Genomic DNA, 21,822 nt, shown 5'->3' on the forward strand with positions numbered 1-21,822 from the left:
AAGAATATTGTAAAATAATTTCCATTGTAGCTAGTGGGCCAGTATACCAGCTGAAGAGTTCAAAGGTCTCCTAAAAAGAATCAATTACATTTGCAAGCGGGGAAAAGAATGGGGATGATTGTTTGAGTCCTGGGTTTGTGCAACATTTTTAATACTCATTGAAAACCCTCCTAGCTGTCTTTAAAACATGGTTCATTTTAAAGACTCTTTGCACCTTGTCTTAATGATTTGGGATAGAAATATTTTAGCACTTATTTTAAGTGCTTGCTTGGTCATTCATGAAGCAGTGATAACATTTCTTTGACAAACAAGCCCACTGCATATAAAGAAAGTTGCAAAATTAAAAGGACATATTCTGCTCCTCTCTCTCTTGGGAGAAATCTGCAGAGACTTTGATCTTAGCCATGTTGCCCTATTACTTGACATAACATGAGTATTTTGCAATGCATTTCTAAGAATTTATAGAAGGGCATAAATAATGATTTTTAAGAGCTATTGTCAGTTTTAATATACATGGAATCATTTAAAAATCTAATCCAATTAGCTGATCCAAACATTGCTTCTCTGATATCCAGAACTGTTTCTCTGGATAGTTAAATCAATCAAAAGTCATCTTCAGTGCTGTCTTTCACTTAGTTTATTTTCATCCTATCCCAACCTTCATCTAGCATTTAGGAAATTTATGAAGTTATATTAAAGTTATCAATGGTAAGACATAAAATAGAAGATAGATCTGCTACTTCAGATGTGTTTTTACATTGTTAAATATGGCAGTGCAAATAAAATTAACCATCATGAAAAACCACTGAACATTTTATAGGTATGCTGTATTAGCAAGACATTTCCCAGAAAAATTGCATTCTTCAGCTGTGTGGGTAAAATATTTTCAGTTTGTTTGGAAGAACCTTTAGGTCTTAAGAAGATTGTTCTTCCAGAACCATATAAAAACATTGTGAGGACACACCACAAACACCTTGTTGACATTACAGGTTACCCAGAGCGGGATTGTCAAAAGAGCTCATCACTGGCACAATTTTCCTCTCAGCAGCCTCAGAGGTAGCAGGACAAATAGGAAAAAAAGCAACAAACTTTCAATGGTGGCTGGAAATCCAGAGGCATCAAGGCACTTGGATTACAGCAAAACGAAATTTTTCACCAAGGAGATTGCAGTGAACTGAAGCCACCTCTAACTTCCAAAAGGTGCTAGGGAATAAAGTGGCATTACATGGGAGGACAGCAATCCAGTATCACTGCAGTTCACAGACAGAAAGCACAGCAGCAAGGTTTCTATTTAGAGGAAACCACCACAGTGTTAGGTTTAGGCATATGGAGGGGAAAAGTCAACACACCCTGTCAATATTTTCCTGGACACCATTTCATGACTCTTTAGACCATGTGTCTGCTGCACCTGAGATGCAAAAATACATTAATTGACTTCTTCACACCTCTGTTACACAAAACACAGTCTCCATGACCTTTACTGAATATACCAAATTGCAAGTTAGAACTCTTGGGCCCCTTCTCAGACAGCCTTTGGAATACCAGAAACATAGCCACCTTGAAAACTGTTGACTAAACAAGTTTCTCCTCATTTAAATTACTGACTAAACAAAATCTCTGCTTTTCAAACCGAACACATAGACCCCTGCTTTGAACAATTTCAAATTCCATGTTTTGATAAAAGTACGGAAGCTCTTGGAATATTTTATTTCCAATATTTTTATTTTATTTTGAAAACAAAACATCTGCTTTTTCATTGTGGAGGAGCTGGGAAAAATGGTGTCTTCTTCTTCTCTAGTTATTTCCAAGACCCAGCTTTGTCTTCTGTGACAGCTTGAAAAAGGATTTGCTATCCAGCTGGAAGATCTTGGTCGCAGGGCTTGGTCGCAGTTGTAGAAGATGTCCAGGTTTCTTAGGTTTATTAATACTTGGTAATTATCCCTTATATCAGCCCACCACTACACACAAAGATGCAACAGAAACATGTTAGAAATCTATTGCAGAATTATTTCCATTATTAATTTCTTAAGACTTTTCCCTCAGGGGTAGAAATACTTGAATAAATGGTAATAATGGCAATGTCATCACTGTGACATCCTAAGCAAAGACCCACCTCAAAACCCACCACGCTTTTCGAGAGAAAATTGACATCAACAGAAAGGGGCAAATTGTTGTCCTGTAGAGTGAAGAGGATTTTGTTTGTTTGTTTGATTTCTTTCTCACTTCTTTTAAAGAAAGGCTAGAGCTACAGGAGTCCAGCCAGATGGTCAGAAAGCCTCATGAAAACAGCACACCAAACATGTACCTCCCCTCTTCAACTGTAGCACTGCTCCTCCAAATTAGTGTGAGCACCAATTAATTGGGTTCTGGGCTGTGGTGCTTGGTTCATTTCTTTCCTCTGTCATGTCATAAATAGCGCCTGTTCCCTCAGAAAGGAGAACCTGTATGGGACATGAGCAGTGACTTCAAGCTTTTGTAGAAAGTAAATACAGGAACTGACTAAAGGGTTGTAAAGAATATATGCACTTGTTAAGTTTAATTTGAGAATAGTTGCCATATCAGGCATAGAAATCTCTTTCTACACTCTGCTTTTCAAACAAATGAAAATTACAATATTGAATTTTTTCAATGAAGAGTAAAAGGAGCAGTCTCCCTGCATATAATGCATTTAAATGCCAATTGTCTGCCGCTTCTCAGCAACCTAACATTGTTAAATTGCCTTTTAATCACTCTGTTTGATATTTGATATGTAGCAGTAAAATGTTTATACTGCGAATTGTACAGTAAACCTTCAGTTTAGGAGCAAATTAATAGTCTGGAACCGTGAGAATCTGACTGTATCTGAATATTGATGATCTCACTTTCTGAGTCTCTCTGGGATTGGGGGTGCGAGGTGTTGATCATTGCTTCTCACTGATAAGCAAAATATTTCCAGAGCGTGAAGAATTCTGTGGTGTGTGAGAAGGATAAACCATAATCTGCATCAACACACTAACTTCTCCTCTGCCATTTGCATTGAAAATCAGGTAGAAGTTATGCTAAGCTCTCTATTATAGCCTCATGTATGTGAAAGGTCTTCCCCTTCATTTGAATAAGGCCTCTTATGCATGTGAAAAAAAGCACATTTAAAAGGAAGGTTCCTTTAATTAGGGTGGTATTTAGAATTCTTAAATGTTCACTTTTTGTGATGCTAAATTGTGGAGTATTTTCAAATATGTTGTAGTAGTCATTTTCATTAGCCACCTTTATTTTTATTTATTTTAAAAAAGAAATGACATGCTGTACAATATGGAGTGAAGGAGTAGATTAATATGAGTAGCTAGATTAAGGAAAATTTAAATCAGAGTGTTTGATGAAATGTAGGAAAATGTTTAAATATAGGATTAGACTTACGATATAGAAAGCAGTCAAGGAGATCAAAAGAACTCTGTTCAGAAAGTCCTATTAAAAAGAGGAAAAAAATTCTATTGAGTGAATTCTTATAACTAAATGATTAAAGTGTTTTTAATATATTAAATTCAATCTGACTTAAAAATAAAAATAAACAGTAAAGAATGTGCACAAAGTAGAGATTGTATTAATTTTTGTGCAAAGACCGAGTGACTGGGCCTATGTGAAGCTGTCATAAAACACATATATGAGACTATGGAATTTAACTTAAAAGGAGTTCCCTGGAGAATAATTTTAAATCTTCCATGCAGATTTATGGAGACAGAAGTTAACTGATTGGCATCTGTATGAATATGGATTTCTTTAAATCCATATTTGATTTTCTACACCTTAAAAAAATCAAATGTAACTTATTAAATAGATCTTAAGCAAACCTTTGGAAGAACATGCTTAATCCTCTAGGGAGTCAAAAGAAATGCCTCTAACTTTGGTATTGTACAACTACCCAAGATCATAGGAGACATGTCCATAGCTGTCAATGTCCTCTGTATCTCATCAATCTAGGTTTGTTTTGTCTTGTTTTGTTTTCAGTTAATGTTAGACTAAGTTCTTGAGTGATTGTTAACACTCAGTGCTGACAGGATCCTGCATGCTTCTTTTATTCCCCACTGGAAATATTTACAAGAAATGCACAGGGAAAAATGTGGATTGAAATTTACTTTTCATATTATACAAAAGTTTTTTCTTATTTTGATAATCTAAGACTTTCGCAGGGTTTCATTATATAGAATAAGCAACTGATGGATGAATTAAAATTGTACAGCTGTATGTGCAGTGCACATCACCTGTAAAATGCATTTCCCACCCTATTGATCTATTTTTGTTTTAGTGCTTTAAAAAAACAAAAATAAAAAAGAATATTTAATGTAGTGTACAACCCCTCAATGCTCACATGAACCACAGAATTCCTTCTGGCTTGATTCCCTAGTCCTTCATTTACTCAAATAAAAATCTCTACAGAAGTTATGAGCATCAATCAAAATGCAAAAAATTTGTATTTCAAAGTACTATTTTAATTTGGCATGATTATTCACTAGTCGATGTGGACATCTTCTCCTAGTTTACTTTAAATCCAGGTGTGTTTGGTGTAAATACCAAAACAAAAGAGGTCATTTCATTAAGGCTCCCCCTTCCCATCAGCCCTTCCCAATGACATTTACAGCCATGCTTTCCGGATAAGATCTACAGCACAAATGCTTTGGTGTGTGGAGTGGACTCTTCTCAACTTTCATATTAGAAGTAGCTTTGCTATCAGACCAAACAGATGATTATTTATTAATTAGTAAACAGTACAAGAGATACATTCACACCTTAGTTCAATAACTACAAAATACAAGAGGAAGTACTTTCCCAAATACACATATATTTTAAAATATTCTTGATGTAAATGGGTAGTTTCAGTTTTCCATTTTTATCAAATGAATTTCAAGCATGATTAACTAATTGTTTCTTCTTGCTATAGCATCCCAAAGGCATGGTCAGTTGATTAGTTTTTTAATGCACAGTGACAATGTTTGAGGGCTGCATTCAGTCTGGCATGCGCTGCAATCAAACACATGGACCCTTATGCCAGTAAAATGTGCAGTTGTTCCTACAGCAGCTTTAATTCCACAGATTGGAGTGAATTGTGAGAATACCTTGATATAGAGATACCAATACAGTACTACACTACACTGTACTACATTCCTCAGTACTGTGCCTGCTGGGGAGGCCACACCTTGCTTTCTGGGCCTCTCAGTTCAGGAAGGATATTGAGGTGCTGGAGTGAGTCTAGAGGAGGGCAATGAAGCTGGTGAAGCCTAATGACGAGCAGCTAAAGGAGCTGAGGTTGTGTAGAGGAGGGTCAACAGGGGCACATTATCACTTCCTACAAGGACCTGAAAGGAGGGTGTAGCCAGGTGAGGGTTGGTCTCTTCTCCCAGGTAACAAGACTGGATGAGAGGAAAAAGTCTTAAGCTGTGCCATGGGAGATTTAGGTTGGACATCACAAAGAATTTCTTCAAAGGAAAAGTGATTAGAAATGGGAATGGACTACCCAGGTAGGTGTTGGAGTCACCGTCCTGGAAGTGTTTGAGGATAGGCTGGGCATGACAATTATTGCCATGGTTTAGTTGATATGATGATCTCTGGTCATTGGTTAGACTCAGTGATCTCAGAGATCTTTCCCAACCCATTTCATTGATTCAGTGATCTGGCAATTTTTGTGCCCTTTGGTACCACTGTGAGCACAGCTTGATATTGCAGCTAGAATTCTTCAGCTGGCAGTTGCTACTCTGCAGCAGAATGGGATACGTGCTGCAAGATAAACTAAAACAGCAGTGTAAGAGGTGGAAAGAAGGGGAAAAATTTGGGGGCCAAGAATACTCAGGAGCTCAAGAGTAGAAGAAATTAAGGTGAAAAAAATCTGAAAATAGCTTATCAAAAACACAGTTTGAAATAATGGAAGATACCTTAAATCAAAATAGTTAGGGGGCAAAAAATGCCAGCAGTGAAGACTGTGCATCTGGCAAGCCTGAAAGAACAGGTGACTGCACAAATCTTTGAAGAAGCTGCTAGGTTCATGGTTTGCAGTAAGTAAACATGATCCACTTCTGTCTCACCAGCTGTCTCTTTCTGGTGGAAGCCCAAAGGCTAGCTTGCTCCTTACTTCTCTTTCTGATGCTTCTCTACTGACTTCCTCAGTTTCTATTGCACATTTACAGAACTACCTCTTTATGTTTTCCATCCTGGCAGTTGGGAAGACTTGTGATTCAGGTTTTTATTAATTTGTTTCTGCAGTAAGACAAAGTATAAAAATGAGAATTGATATTGAATATCTTTTACATCTCTACAGTGAGACACATCTGAGCTGAATGTGACACACTATCACTCCTAAATTTGCATATTGACAAACATTCTTGAAAAACATGTTTAATCAATCCTGCACAGGAGAGACGTCTTGTTATTCTGATGTGCAGTAAGTACTTTAATGAAAGAAGAGATAGTAATTTGTAGAAACTGGAAAGAAGCTGCTAGATGTTCAGGAATCAGGCCTAGGACAGAATATCTTCATACTGACATTAATGCTTTAACACAAAAGAGAAAATGAAATGATTAAAAAAGCCATATGGAATATAATCTAAAAAGAATCAGATTATCTCAGAGACAGACAAAGAAGAAATGGGATAGCAATTGAAATTTGAACTATTGATTTTTTTTCTGTACAAATATAATCTTTTGATGTATCAGACAAGCTATAGCTGGATACAATATATTATACCAATTCTCCATTTTGAAGATTAATTACACCAATAAAATACAGAAGACTGCTACAGTAATTGGGAGAATGGAAATCATTCTGATGGAAAGCAACCTGATGAAGAGTTAAAGAAATGGGGCTTCTTGCCTTGACAAAATAAGGGGAGAGAGTATATAAAATGGACTGCTGCTATCCATAGGTGCAGCAGAAGAATGGATGAGCAGAAGACAGACTACCAAACAGACAAAGAGTGATGAATTACATAAACCTAAATGAAGTTGTAGTCAAAGAACTTTAGGGCCATGAACATGATTTGGAAATAGAAGGAAGCATTTTAATTACCATAAAGTAACCAGTGGAGAGAAATGAGCTTGATGTCCTAAAAATCATCTCCTCTCTCCTTCCTTTACTGAGAAGAATAATTTTTCAGTGAAAACGAGGATTTAGTGCAGCTATTTTCCTAGATTAATTTACACATTCTGGCCTTTATCACAAAACTCTGGGATTCTGTGTGTACATAAACTTAACAGCAGAGGCCACAAAAAAATACTTGCTGTTAGTGTATGAAACCTGTGTGTTATGAAAGCTCATTTGTATACAGTAAAAGGCATCTGAATCACACAGTAGATGACCTCCACATGGATCTCACAGTCTGCAAGGATCTCTTTGATTACTTTCATCTCACAGTGTGTTAATATTGCTGACATGGTAAATGACTCCTGACTAGAAAGGATGCATTGAATTCACACCTGTAGCACATTACAAAAGAAGTTTTCCATGTAAATGTATCCTAAAATTATGAGGAATCTAACTGTAGGCTGTGCACGTGAAGGTAACTACCCCCTGGGAAAGACCAATCAAAGCAAAAGGATACCACTGAGGAAATTGCTGGTGTACCTGGCATGTTAAGATCTTACATGATGAACTTTGCCTTTTCTTTACAGATAAGTCTTAGGTATGAAAGTTCAGTCCTGCTGTTCAACAAGTAAAACTTAAAAATTTATAGCCTGGTTCACTTTTCTATCAGAGCAGTATGAAACATGTCACAAAATGGTATAGCCCTTTTAATTCAAACAGTAGATATGGTATGCAGCTAATGAGCTTTCAGAAGAATTGGATAAAAACTTACACTGAATCTTAAATCTATGAAGATGATTCATAGAAGTTTGTCAAAACCTTTTACACTGTCCCATTGTAAAAGTCCAAGGGTCATTCTACAAAGTTAGTGGTTGACAGATGTAAAATGAATGAAAAATTGAATTTAGCACAGCTCATAGCAACTTCAGGAGCCTTACTTTGAATGATACCTCTGAGGTGTAATAATAAGGTACGGAAAACTTTCTTCCCTATCTGCCACACTTAGCCCAGCAGGGTGGAGCATGCAGGTAAGAAAGAAATTCTTCAAAGGAAACATTGACTCTCAGGAGGTGTATATGTTAGCTGAGTTCATGTACAAAATCTGAACTCTACCTGCCTATAAAGTAAACAAAAACATATTAATTTTAAACAAAACTACATTTATCCATATCCCCCCAAGTGCAAATATGTGTGAAAACACGTCTAAAAATAGAGTTCAAAGACAAATGCCTTTCCTATGGGGATCAATGCGAGAGAATTTCTTTTCATCTCAGTAAAACCTCAATTCAAAAGGAAGGCTGAGGCCTTTGGGGAAATACCTAAAAACAATGTTAAGATATTTCAAAAACTGTTTTCCACAGTTTTAAGACAAGCTCACCTGAGTTTAAATTTCTGAGGTATGACAGACCTTGTTAAGTAATTTAAAAAACAAAAGCAAAAGCAGCAATACAAACCCAGTAAAATTCTCAGATGTCTGTTTCCTTTGTATGTCTAAAAGCAAATATATTCCTTCAGCATTGTTTCACTCAAAAAAAAAAGTTCTAATAGGGAATAAACCCCACTGTTCAAGGTACTGCCTGAAGCTGCTATGAACACCTTTTCCATACCTTCTTCACTCTTGGAAAAGTCTCCCTGTGAAGTTAAATTTCCTCCTCTGCCTCTAGATAAAGAACTACAAGTAATGAAATGAACATAGTCATTGTACCCTGAAATCACAGATATCCTCACTGCTGGGAGCACTTTAAATCACATGCTTGATTGGTACTAGACCTTAACTTTAACGAGCCAGACCTACACTCAGTCTAGTACCAGGCACGTGTCTGGTATACAGACCATTTATTCAATATTCTAGGAAACACATATTAATTGAGGCAGACTTGTCATTGTTAAGTATGAGCTATGGCAAATGTTGCCTATGGACCCACCTTCAAGAACTCCCAAAACCATAATTTCGTGAGAGAAATTTTTGTCAAAACTAAGTTGGTTCCCTTCTATATATGAGTATTTTGTAAACACTCCCAAAAGATTTTGCCTTGTAAATACCTATAGGTCACCATTACAATGTCCTTAACATTTTGCTGAAACCAAAGATCAGTTTCTTTAACCCATTATATCACTCATTTGTAACGCAAATTGGATGTTTTGTATTTCTACAGTAGACTTTGTGACCTGTCATCACTGTCTGAACTTCTGTTACACCAGGCACTGAGTAAACAGGAAAAAATGTGTGATCCCTCTTTCAAGCAGATTCCAAGCTAAGTAACTGTAAGAACCAATGAGATTTTTTTGACTTACGCAAGATCTGTCTCATTATTTTCCAGCTTATTTCTGTTTATTTGTTCACCTCTAACAATACTTCTTTATCATCCTCTCTCACGTACTAGTTTTCTGACTAACAGACTAATAAATACTTAGGTTAATACACCAGAAGAGTTTATAATGTGTAGCACTGGGCTTCATGTGAGATACATCAGACTTGAGAAATATTGAATTGCAATTAAGACCCAAAATCTAGCTCCCTCTGCTTGATATTCTCCAGAAGAAGGAGATGAAAGGCTTGTCCATATGTGTGTGGGTTTGTGGAAGAAAGTCGGGTTTCCAGGTACTTACTTCTCTACCAAAGTAAATGTAATCCATGCAGAAAAGCCTGAATGCATTTTTCTCCTACAGAAATTTAATGTTTTCAGCTCTTGCCGATTAGATGGTGCACTTGCTCACATTCTCTCTTCTAAAATCCATGAATAAATGTCACAAAATTCATATAAGCTTTTACTAAATTACTTTTAAAAGTGAGATGTAGAGGGGTAAAAACCAAGATTTCACACTAAAATTATCTAAGGTGGAAAAGAAGGAAATCTGTATTCTCCTAAAATGTCTGTGATTAAAATGTAGACTTATTTTCTTTTGAAGAAAAGAGGAATTTGATTTTGATTTTAAGCCTCCTGAAGTGTCCATGTGTGCATCTCAACTGTAAGATATGAAAATGAAATGCAGAACAGAAGATCTAAAACAGAAAAGAATTTTAGAGCAAGATGATAATATATGAAGAAGATATATATGCCATCAATTTTAAAGTGAATACTTCATTTTCTATAAAAATAATTCATTGTACTTTTGCAAAACCTCAATCCGTAAAATGGCTGAAGTTTATATAATGATTTAAACTATTCAGTGTTTGATATAAGCACAGACAATTTTTTCCTCTACAGGTATTATGATGGAAGTGTAAAGGAGAAAATTGCCAGGAATTGCCATAAAGTGCATGGTTGATTTTAAGTATATCGGAGGAATTAAATATATGTGTATATGGAAAGGAAGTGAAAAAGAAAATAAATGGTCCTGTAAAGGGGATAACAGATGGTTCCATTTGATCAGAAAGAAGGGCATGATTTCCTTGCCTTCACTTTTTGATAATTTCTAAGAATTATTTTCTTAGTTCATTTAGCTTGTGGATGTTAATTGTCTGATTTATACATCACTTTCAGAAAGTGTGACATAAATAAAAGGTAAGACAAGACATCTGCTCACTATCTTTGATATTTATAAATAACTAGACACAATATAGAATGAAGTTACTAAATTAGAAGAAAAGAAAATATGTGATAAGAAGGCAGTGCCACTTGTTAAATTTACTCTTTTCCGTTTTCCTGGGTGATATATCACAGAAAGGTTGTCTGAGCTGTCATTGTGGCATCACTAAGAGGATGTACACAACATCTTCCATTCAAATTACCTTTCAAATCAATCACCCTCATCAGGCTGCTATCTTCATCTGATGGCTGTAGGACAAATGTTTTGGCTTATAGGTAGGAAAGGTTAGCATTTGAAAGAACTCTGAGAAAGAAGGTTCCATGGTAAACTTTGATAAATTGTGTTAGGAAAGGGCAGCAAATAATATGATTGTTGAAATCCTTCATCTAACTGGCTTGCAATTTTTGAAAAAAAGTCTGTTCTTACTTTCTTTTCTTTTTTTTCTCCAAACTGGGGAAAAAATGTGTCCTTTAAAAACCTAGAACTGGATTTTTACAGGGATGTGTTATTCAAAAATGCACTAATGTGGCATACCCTTGTACTGCATGTAGAACTGTCTTCTGAGTCCTAAATTACTTGGTTTATCTGTAAGACTGAATTTTCCCACTGGTGTGTGTGTGTTTGTGTAAGTGTAGAAAAGCGAGAGGTAAATAGCTGGGGCGGCATGAAGGTTTGTGTTATGTTCCAGTCAGATTAAACTATAAATCAGAAGCCTGGGTATTTTAATAACACATTAAATAGTCCTATGCCCTTAGTACTGCATAATTGTGTGTTAAACAGCAGCTTCAAGTATTTTCTGTGGTATTCTCATTTTTTATACAGTAGCTTTTTAAATGTGATAAATGATACTCAGCTTCAAATGCATTGTAAATACTGCATGTATATTACCAATATACATTTTAGAATTTTCTAATCTTGCTTTAACACATATGGTATTATCAATTACTTACAGTATTTTAATATAATGTAACATTACTTTAAAATGACATACAATTTATACTGGATGTCACTAGCCCCTAAACTACCTTGGCACATATTTATATATTTCAGCTACAATTTATCACTTTGTCAAATATACTTTGCATAATTGAAAATAATGACACAAAAAATCATCTACTCCTATACACTGGTAGTATGATATACAATCCTGATAGCTTAGTGTACTATATGAAGTCAGTCTGCACAGCCATGCCTTTGAAATATGATTTAAAACAGAATTTATAATGTCGCAGAATTACATAAAACTGTGTGAAATTGTGCAGATAATCATTTAAATCTCCCTACATGAAAAGATAATTGCTCCAGAAATTAGCTGTACCTGGGGTTCATTCATTTGGTCATGGCTAGTTTCTTATATAGTGATGATTTGATATTACAGCTAATTAAGATCAGGTCAGAGTTGCTGAAGGTCAGACATTAATGCACAGGATCATTGAAATGATAATTATAAACAGATTAGGAAGCTACGGTCTTTTATAAGGGGTTATTAGATAATTACTGTGAGAGTGTACGGCTTACTGTAATAATGGATTATCGACTACTTACAGCGTTTTAAGGGTGAGAGTATATTACTTCCTCAAGGACTAAGAGGAATAATGTTGTTGGAACTCTGTAAATAAAATAGCACCAATTGCTTTTCAATTTTCTTCTACAGAATTCGTTCCCTCATTGGAATAAACTGTATCATTTTATCTCAATGAGACTTTAAATAGGAAAGGTCTTTAATTCTTTTTTTCCTTTTCAGAGATGAAAGAAGAAAATGAATTTTAAAAATAAATATTTTATTCTATTTTAAGTACACAGCTAGGGCTGCCAGAAGCTTTACAGAGAGCAATAGAATGGGAACAGTAAACATTTTACAATGATACAGGGAATAGGAAAATATTAACCCGAAACTTACTGACATAACAATTGCACACTTATTGCTATGGCTTTTATTCTAACACAAATCAAAAAAGAGCAAAAATAAATAACTAAATAATAAAATGTTTATTGTCTAGCTGTAGCACACCTTGATCTACTACTGGTTGAACTCCATTTCATTTGGAGCTTTGCGCATCAAAGCATGACCTATAAATCAGTAAGGGGGAACAGGGCTTGAAAAGAGCTTCTGGAAAGACAGCATCATTTAAATACTGCAGAAGACACTCACAGACAGATTCCAAAAGCAGCCAGTGTAAAGGAAAAGAGAAATCATTTGTGTCACCTATGGTGACAGTGACTATGTGACCAAAAAAGTAAAACAAGCATGAGGGACACCTGTGTGGTCTCCTTTGAAAAGAAGACTGTTTTTATTGTGTCGTCCCTTTACGCAGAACAAAAGAGATAACCTTTGGAGACACAGTACTCTATTCTCTTGGATGAAAATTGTCATATATAATAGCAGTATAGAGTTGTAGATGGGAAAGGTTATATTTAGCTCAATCTTTTCCACAGAGGGAGGAACAAGAAAAATTAATATGTGTCTTCCTAGATGGGTCCCACACCTGGTTGTAGAGAAGACTGGAAAGGCTACAAGGGAGCTGAGTGGCACTAGCAACGGAGAAAGCAGACCAGCTACACCTGCAGAACCCTAAAAATATTTTGGCACCTACAATTCAATAAAAACAGCTAAAATCAAGAACAGAAAGGGGGCTTTCCTTGCCCACAATTATGAGACAAGATCTCCACCATCTGCTTCTTCTCAGATCTTTCGCCATCCATGGCAATAGGAGGTTTGTTATGCCCTACTGTGCCTTAGGATATGCTGCAATATTAGGCTAGTATTTCAGCATTGGAGACAGGAAAGTCCCCTCTCTGTTTCTTGGAAAGAAGCGAACTAGGAGGAGCTTTGAGTCATTGTTTTTTCACCTAGGAGACAAGGGCATTCTACACCGTTCTTATGGAGGCCAGAATCCAATACTTCTGCCTTAAAAAAGCCTTTGTTGGATTTGAACCGATCCCTGATCTCTACTCCTCTTACTCCCTCAAGTTCAGGCATCAAACTGAAAACAAAGGCAATTATCTTCCCAGTTTCACTTGTAAAATATGTAAATATCATTCATTCACAGCAACACTGAACCATAGACTCATTTGAAACATCAAGGTTGGAAGGGACTTCCAAGATCCTATAGTCCAACTGTCAATCTAGCATCTCCCCAGTCATCCCTAAACCATATTCCCAAGTGCCATGAATTATTTAAATAAATAAAAGGCAATTAAAAAAAGGGAAACATTAGTATCCACTTAACATTAGCTTCATTTTGTTATACAGGCCCAAACTTCCCCCCTATCACATATGTATATCAAAAATACACCAGATGATTAAATTTTTATTTGCATATATTTGAGGTCAGTCTGTTCTCTATCTTTTCAGTCCATGGGTATAAATCTTGCAACACTGCCACATAAACACAAGAGCTACACAAATCTATTGGGCCATATCCTCAGTCTTCCTGAGACTCTTGGGGCTCATTGCAGCAATGGATGAAGAAAAGTTTACAGAATATGGTGCAGGTATAAAAGCACTTCTGTGTTATGGAGAGCACACATCACTTTGCTCCCTCATCTCTTCATGTGAGGGAAAATCTGACTCATCTACTCAATTTTAACAGAACAGCTCTTAAAACTGGAGAAGTTCTGTACTGCCTCTGTGAAGATGATTTGCATGCCAATATGTGAAAGAATGTGGTACATTAAGGCCTCAAGGATAACATCCCACACTATGTTTTTTTATGCAGCAGGTTAGTGTTTCTGTCACAGAATAGCTATATTTATTATATTTAATAGTGAACAATGAATACTGATGACCTACTGCCTTTGAATGTTGCTGCACAATGAATATTTTACACATTTTCTTACTATAAAATATCTACTTCTCATCTGAAAGTTATTTTAGGCTTCCACTAAATTTGTGAAATTGCTGTAAGTAGAAACATACTGACTTTTTCCCCCTAGCTACTACTGTTGAAATATTTTTAACTTACGGACTGTCATTTACCTACTGTATACAAATTGATTATAGGTGCTGGCTTGTGATGGATATTCATGTGATACCAGAAAAAATCCATGCTATTTTTAGTTAGATTTTTTTTCTTTGTATAATTCTACAGCTACATTTAAACCACTCCAGTGTAAAATTCTGACTTTTCTTTAAAGGAATGAATCAGAACAAAACAGATATCTGATCTTTATCATGTTGTTTTTTTCAGGCATTATTACGAACATGTTTTAAAACAAAAGCACTTTACCTTAAAGGAGGAATCTAATTATAGTAGATATGTTAGATGAAGCCTTCTGTGTGTGAGTCACAGAAGTTTAATTGAAGAGAGACTTTTGTTTGTTGCTATTCAATCACTGAGTCTACACTTTGTACAATGGTGGTGTTGAAAGAAGATTTACACAATCATAATGTTATACCCTCTCTTTGTTCAGCTTTTGTGGAAGAAAATTACATACATCTCAACAGTTCTCGGAAGATTAAATCTGCAGTTTAAATTTGCAATTTGAACCCTGTATTCAAAACAGCATTCCACAATTAGTAAGCCATGCTGTGTGGCCTGGGGTTAAACTAAGCAGGAGACAAGGGCAATGGGGGAGCCTAGGACCAGTGTTTTCTGATAGGATGTGTAAATAATGCTGCTTTGATATTGCAATTCTCAGCCTATACAGGGCTCATTCATATGTGTCCATTTTTGACAGTTATGCAGGTTGGAAAAGATTCCTTTCCGTGGGTGAATAGTGGCAGCACTTAGGAACAGCATTACTGCCAGTCAAAGAAGAGAAGAAAATCCTGGATGTTAGGATCTTCCCTGTCTTTCTTGCTTTGCATGAGTGATACTAAGATGGCCATGGAGAGATAGAAAAACAACTCTTTTAGAAGCTAAAAGAAAAAAAAAAGCAGCTGAATATTCACCACAACTTGCAGGCCCAAAATACTGTTGACCACATATCAGTTTTATCTGTTTATGGTCAGTGAAGGCTGAAGCCCACTTTTCCTGAGACATAAGCAAAGTGGGGTGGAGGAAGAGGAAGAGAGAAGCAAGCACAGAGGGGCACTTGCAGACAGTGAAATCTTAAAACATGTTCAGGAACTGCATTGACTGTTTCTTCAAGGTCTCGCAAGATCCAACCAAAATCTCAGAAAAACATTACATTTAATGTACAGACAACACTATTTTTGCTCTGATATTTATGTCTATCAGTAAGGTCATTATAAGATACTATGTCTTTAATAAATACTGGACACATGTTTTAGATTTTTATAGCTAGGAACTAATGATATATGTATTTAAACAGGGTTTTTGTTATAATGCTAAAATATTTTTTCCATCTCAGCAATAGTAAAACACTTACAAAGAATCCTAAATACACAGTCTATGCATGAGTTTGTGATTAAGTATGTCTGTGTTAATATATGCATCATAAATAAAAAATAAACAAATAAATGTATAAACTGCATATATGAAGAATATTTTTTCTGAGTACTAGAAGGTAGTTCTAGGGTTTAAGATATCACGCTCTAAGAACAAGTAATAATAGGCAATTTCTCTCTGCCCACAGCTTCACCAGGAAGCATTTCTAAAGCAATGACATCACAAACTTTTTTTTTTTCTGTAGGATAATGTAAGTCACAGGTGGGTTTAAGGCTTAGGTTGAAAAGCTTAATCTTTTCTCCTTGGCACCCAACAGGATACTTGCACCCACTAGCTATGGTACTACAACAAATAATGTTGAAACTTCAAAGCCTTCAATACACGAGTAAAACCCTCAAGAAATAAAATTTCAAATGAAACTCCTTTTGGAATTTTTCTTTGATTTTCTTTTTTTTTTTTTGGTTTTTTTTTTTTTGTTTTGGAAAGACCTTTGTAGTGTTTGCACAAACATTTCCACTGGGTGGATGCTGAGATTTTTTTTCTATTGTTAAAAATGAAATTCATAAAATACTGTATTGGAAATTGGAGTACGGATGAATAAACGGAGACTGAGCTAGGACAATAACTAGAATAGGTGGACAGAAGTGAAAGGGAACAAGACAGAAGATATAGGGAGAGAAATAAAAGGCTGCAAATGCAAAATAAAAGAGAAAAAACATCTTGGGAAGTGCAGAACAATGTAGTGAAGTTAGGCAACAACATGAACTTGTAAATATTTTTTGGCCATCTACAGCTTTACACTGTATCTTGGGAGCAGTGTAACCTATCAAACCAAATGTTATCTGTCTTCACACCACCTCTCATTCTTCTAACCTTTCTCTGACAACTGAAGCCCCATCACACCACCATGCTGGCATATTGTACCTTTGCTCAAAAGATCATTTGTGTTTCTCCTATTTTTTAAAAAATATTTTCCTCCATTTTAGAAATGTTATCCTGTCAAAAGAGTCACCATATTTTTGTTAGTGCAAACGTTAATTGAATCCATTTTAGAATCTATCAAAACTATTCATATTATAAAAAAAGAAAAAACTTATTTTTCAAAAATTATTATTATTGAGAAATTTGCATTAATTCACTATTAAAATGATTAAGCATTTACAGGTTGATGTAAAAATGAAATAACAATTGTTTTAATTCATGCCATCTCAATTGTTTTTTGGAAGTTGGAGGTTTCAGTTTTCAAGATACATGTAGGATGGGAAACTTTTAAACTAAGAAACTCTCAGAGAATGATTTTTTTTTCTGGTTACCCCTAAGTCAGCAAGTCCAGAGAAAACAAAATATGTAGTCATAATCCAAAAGGACAGATAATAATTTCCTGATAAAGTCATGATTGTGCCAAGGCATTGTGAGCTGAAGATCCTATCAGGAGCTCTGTTGAAAAATAAAGGATGTAGAAGGATCTCTATTCAAAGGGAAAGAACACCTATGTTTTCCTTCTCTTATCCAATCTCTCTTTTCTGTTGAAAGAAGAAAATTAATTAGGTCCCCTACTTTGATTTTAAGTAGATGATCAAATAAAAGAAACAAGTAACAGCCTTCAGGTTTTTTAGTTTAAGATTTTTTCCTCCTTAGTCTTCTGGCCTATTCTTCAGCAATACTGGGAAATTAAAAACAGTAAAATTTTGTATTATTAAGTCTGTGGCGAACAGGTATACCTGCACACTCCAGAGAGTGGTGAAAGGATCTTCAGAGTCCAGTCCATGCTTTGGCATCTCTCTGCTCTGAAAACTGAAGCACAAGATCTTTAAAATATTCAAGCCTTGATGTTGTTTGAAGTTTACATTTAAGCAGGACTTGTACTTCCCTTAATGACATTATAAAAAGTGAGAGTAAGGTACAAAAGGACAATTCTGCCCTCATAAAGAAGTTCCACTCACTCAAATTTAATAGTTTTGCAAGCTGAGACCTTGAGTGGGGAAGACAGAGAGGTACCTCCTCATGACATGGTGGTAGAGATTGGAAGAGATCTCAAGTACAATGAGACCAGGGAGAAATTCTCTGATGTAAGGATGATCCAGAGGAGAGGTGTCTTCAGAGAGTTTATGGATTACTAGACTCCTCAAGTGCAAATTTTTTATCTGGAGGTGACAGATGTACTCTCCACTTGCCTCCCTAGCCAACTCCCAATTATTTTTTCGGTGCAGACCTGCCTATACCAGCTGCTGTTGCTGCCGCCATTTGTTTGATGATTATGGCATGTCCACCAAGAAGATGGAAGAATTGATTGGAGCTCTGCTCTGAGTTGGGAGTTTCTAAGCTAGGATCTTAACCTAAGGGCCTAACCACTACAGACTTGCACTGGCAGAATTTTTTAATAATTCCTTGTGACTCCATTAAAACTCCTGGAGAAGAAAGGCTTGGTAAAACAGAGACATAAGGAATTGTAGTGATGATTTTGAATTTTATTAAAATGCTAAAACTTTGTCATATATATAGAAATGAAGTTTAATATTTCTAAAGATGATCAGAACTTTTACATTTCTTCCAATTCCATTGGCTTTGTTGCAGATTTCCTTTATAAATTGAACGAACTGGTTGAAGCAAAAATGAGGTGAATGAAAATAAGTACAGAGAAGCCCAATTTGTGTTTTGTTTTTGTTTTAATTATTAGATGTAGAATGACTTTCAGAATATTGTTTAACTTACTTCTTACCCAGATACATGATTTTTTTTAAAATAAGATTTTTTTTAAAAAATACTATGCTGGTTGTCATTTAATGTAGATGTTTCTTGTTTGTCTGTTTCCAACTAACATCATGCCTCAGTAGAAAACATAACAGCATATAAAGACTATAAATTATTGTGATAAGTTTCACCTTTTTCTCTTCCAAAGGCCATAAAGCTATATTTTTGGGTAACCATCACACAAAAACAGCCAGTTTCCTTGAAACACAATTCATTATTGTCAAGTCATTCACTAGTGCATGAGATTTTTTTTTTCCTTTATTTAAACCCTTAGAAGAATATGTTATAGTCTCATATCTTGATTTTCAGTAATGACAAAACTGAGGTCCAAATATGTCTTTAAGTAAATTCTATGCCTATCTAGAAATGTATTGGTATTTTGATGAAAATAAGAGATTGATTCACCTTCCCTGGCTTGACTAAGTCAGTGCTCACTGCTCAGTGTAACAAATCTTAAGGTTAACCTCTACAGAAGTCAATCAATACATCTTTATTATTCTGTGTATGTGTGTAAAACATCAAAGACTAACTGACAAGAGACAGCTAACATTTCATTTCTAGGACAAGAACCTGTGAAACCTCACTGTATGGTTAATGGCTGAATCTTAAATAATTTTAATCTCTTCTTGTATTTCAGTGTCTGAAGAGCTCAAAAAGTTGAAGTAGGTACATGAAGTGAAACATAAAAGAATGTGCATGCAGGAAAAATGAAATACAAAAAAAAGGGTAAATTTAGGGAACTTATAACCATCTTTAACTATGAGGATCTTCATTATATTAGCTGCTTTTTGTAAACATGTGCTTCTAGGCAATATTTATATTATTCAGTTTGGTTTATTTTCTTATTTGATGAAATGTACACTTCAGAAACATGTCTAATTGGTTCAGAGGAAGAAGTCAGTCTTAAAAGCATGCATTCTCATAGTATATTGTACATATAGTTGAAACAACAGCTTTCCAAATGCATAAAATTATGCTGAAAAATTTTTCCATTTCCAATGGGAAATAAATGAAAAGTCTAGCGTAAAAAAATGTACCCCGTCTATGTTAATTTGGTATGTCTTTAGTATGATTTCATAAGACAGTTACCCTACAAATAAGTTGATTTAATAGGAATGTTATCACATTATGAAAATGAAAGTGTTTTCTAAAAACTATATTTAACTATTTACAGAGCAGTTAACTAGTATTTTCCCTAATTCCCTTTTCAAATGTTGTGCAAACATTTAAAATAAGATTGTTCAACTATTTTTATTATATGAAACTAAACTGAAAATAATTTATAAAAACCCCTCCATATCCTTAAAGGTTGAGAATATTGTAAACACAGTATCAGTTCTTTTGTTGTCACGTGTTCCTACAAAGACATCTGACATCACTCTTTAATGTTTGCTTTATATAACATCTAAAGTCAAATCACTTTGAGACTTTAGCAGGATGAAGCACCTGGCCTAGTCCTATATCCAGTGTTTACACACATCTCTAATTAGGCGCCATGAAAATATGTTGTGCTTGTATCCAAAAAGGTGTGGGAGATTCTCATGCCAATTAATATATTCCAGAAAGTCTCAAACACATGACCAGCATCAATTTTAGACAAGGAAGGCTCCCTACTTACACAGACCTAAGTGTGATCTAAACTACTCATGATCTTCCATATCTGTCAGTCGTGCTTGAGGGGAAAGGGGGGCAAGAAGAGCAAAAATCACCAACGATGAGGAAAACAGGATTGCTTAAATAAACTTAAAGTAATTTTGAAGCAATAGCTGCCCATTAAGTAAAGAAGCATTTTACTAAAGTGGTTTCTGTCTAACCCAGGTCAAACATAAGTTTTAGAGAAATTGTAGTGGGCTAACCTTGGTTAACAGCAGAACTTCCATCCATTTGTTCTCTCTCACTTTCACTTCAGCGGGGTGGGACAGGGGGAAAAAAAAGAGTATGAATGAGAAAGAAACCTCAAATATCAAGGTAAAGAAGGGCTATTGTTTCTCAGTTACTCTCAGGCCAAACAGACTTGACTTAGAGAAAGTGCATGTATTGACAATTAAAATTAATATTTTTGGTAGCAAAATACAAACAAAATCAAAGACATAAACATTAAAATATCCTCTTTTCTGTTTCCTTTCTCAGAGTCAACTTCACACCTTCATCCACATTCTCTTACCTTCCACAGACCTGCTCCAAGCTGCATAAAGGGAATAGAGGTTGTAGTTAGCAGCTGACCATTTTTTTCTTCTGCTCTTTTTTCTTCATGGTGTTCCTTGACTCCAGAATGTGCTGTCCACAGGCCATGGTTACTGGCAAGAATATCCAGGGCAGGCTCTTTACAATCTGCAGTCATCTGCCTATCCAGGATCTTTTGTCCTCTCTTAAATATACTTTCCCAGTCTGGCTGTGGAGCTCAGCTGAGCCCTGTATTGGTTCTGTTGGAGCCAACTAGAACTGGCTGGAAGCATCTGTGTCCAGCACAGGGCAGTGCCTGACCGCTTGTCATAGAGAGTGCCCTTACAACAGACACCCAGATACCCATTCAACCTTGTTTTGTGGTAAATATCACAAACCAGATTAGATTATTGCAGTTGAAAAAATAGGCCCAACAAGGTATGCCCTGATTCCAAGAGAAGCATCACTGGCCATGAAGAATTTTTTTCAGAGTGCCTGTCAGCAGAAGATGAATACAGCATTCATTTTTGAGCAACTGGATCCCTAAAACCTGATCATTAGATGAAAAGAGGCTCACACAAAATCTACCAGCCCTAGTTAAATTCAGAGGAATGGAAATTGACAAAAAATTTTTGAAAGGGACTCAAAGCATGATCTAGGCAACTATAGGTCTAGAAAAAGGAGTAACAAAGGTGACAAAGTTGTACAAGGCATTGTGATACTGAATGACAGTGGTAAAATTATAAGAGAAATACTGATAAATGATCAACAAATTATACAAGGAAACCTAAGCCTAGCTGTATACACTGAGTGAGTGACCTGAAATTATTAACATCAAAGAAGAGTCTCAGAATTATTGCTTTAAAGGGTTAGTACTTTGAAACCATCAGTTTAATGTTCAGTTCATCTGACAAATAAATGCCAAAAATGTGAGGGATTATTAGAAACAGAAGAAACACATGAAACCACAGTGTAAAT

At 35.5% G+C, this 21,822-nt stretch overlaps 1 protein-coding gene across 25 annotated transcripts in view; it reads right to left on the reverse strand.

Moving 5' to 3' along the window:
* Positions 1-658: 658 nt before the first annotated feature.
* LOC135306542 (uncharacterized) overlaps positions 659-21,822 on the reverse strand; it is a 37,698-nt gene continuing 16,534 nt past the window's right edge. For 2 of the 25 annotated variants that reach the window (XM_064430764.1, XM_064430731.1), the window contains exons 2-6: positions 20,538-20,584; positions 17,652-17,724; positions 3,394-3,441; positions 2,114-2,176; positions 659-1,958 (exon numbers count right to left, since the gene is read on the reverse strand). In XM_064430764.1, the coding sequence (XP_064286834.1) occupies positions 1,605-1,958; positions 2,114-2,176; positions 3,394-3,441; positions 17,652-17,708 (522 nt within the window). In that variant the 5' untranslated portion in view covers positions 17,709-17,724; positions 20,538-20,584 and the 3' untranslated portion in view covers positions 659-1,604. Of the gene's footprint in view, positions 1,959-2,113; positions 2,442-3,393; positions 3,442-12,340; positions 15,438-17,651; positions 17,725-20,537; positions 20,585-20,845; positions 21,340-21,822 lie in introns of those variants that run through there. The other 23 variants (XM_064430708.1, XM_064430720.1, XM_064430791.1 and 20 more) reach the window with 21 other exon arrangements.

Source organism: Passer domesticus, chromosome 1 (assembly GCF_036417665.1).
Source record: "Passer domesticus isolate bPasDom1 chromosome 1, bPasDom1.hap1, whole genome shotgun sequence".
NCBI lineage: Eukaryota > Metazoa > Chordata > Aves > Passeriformes > Passeridae > Passer > Passer domesticus.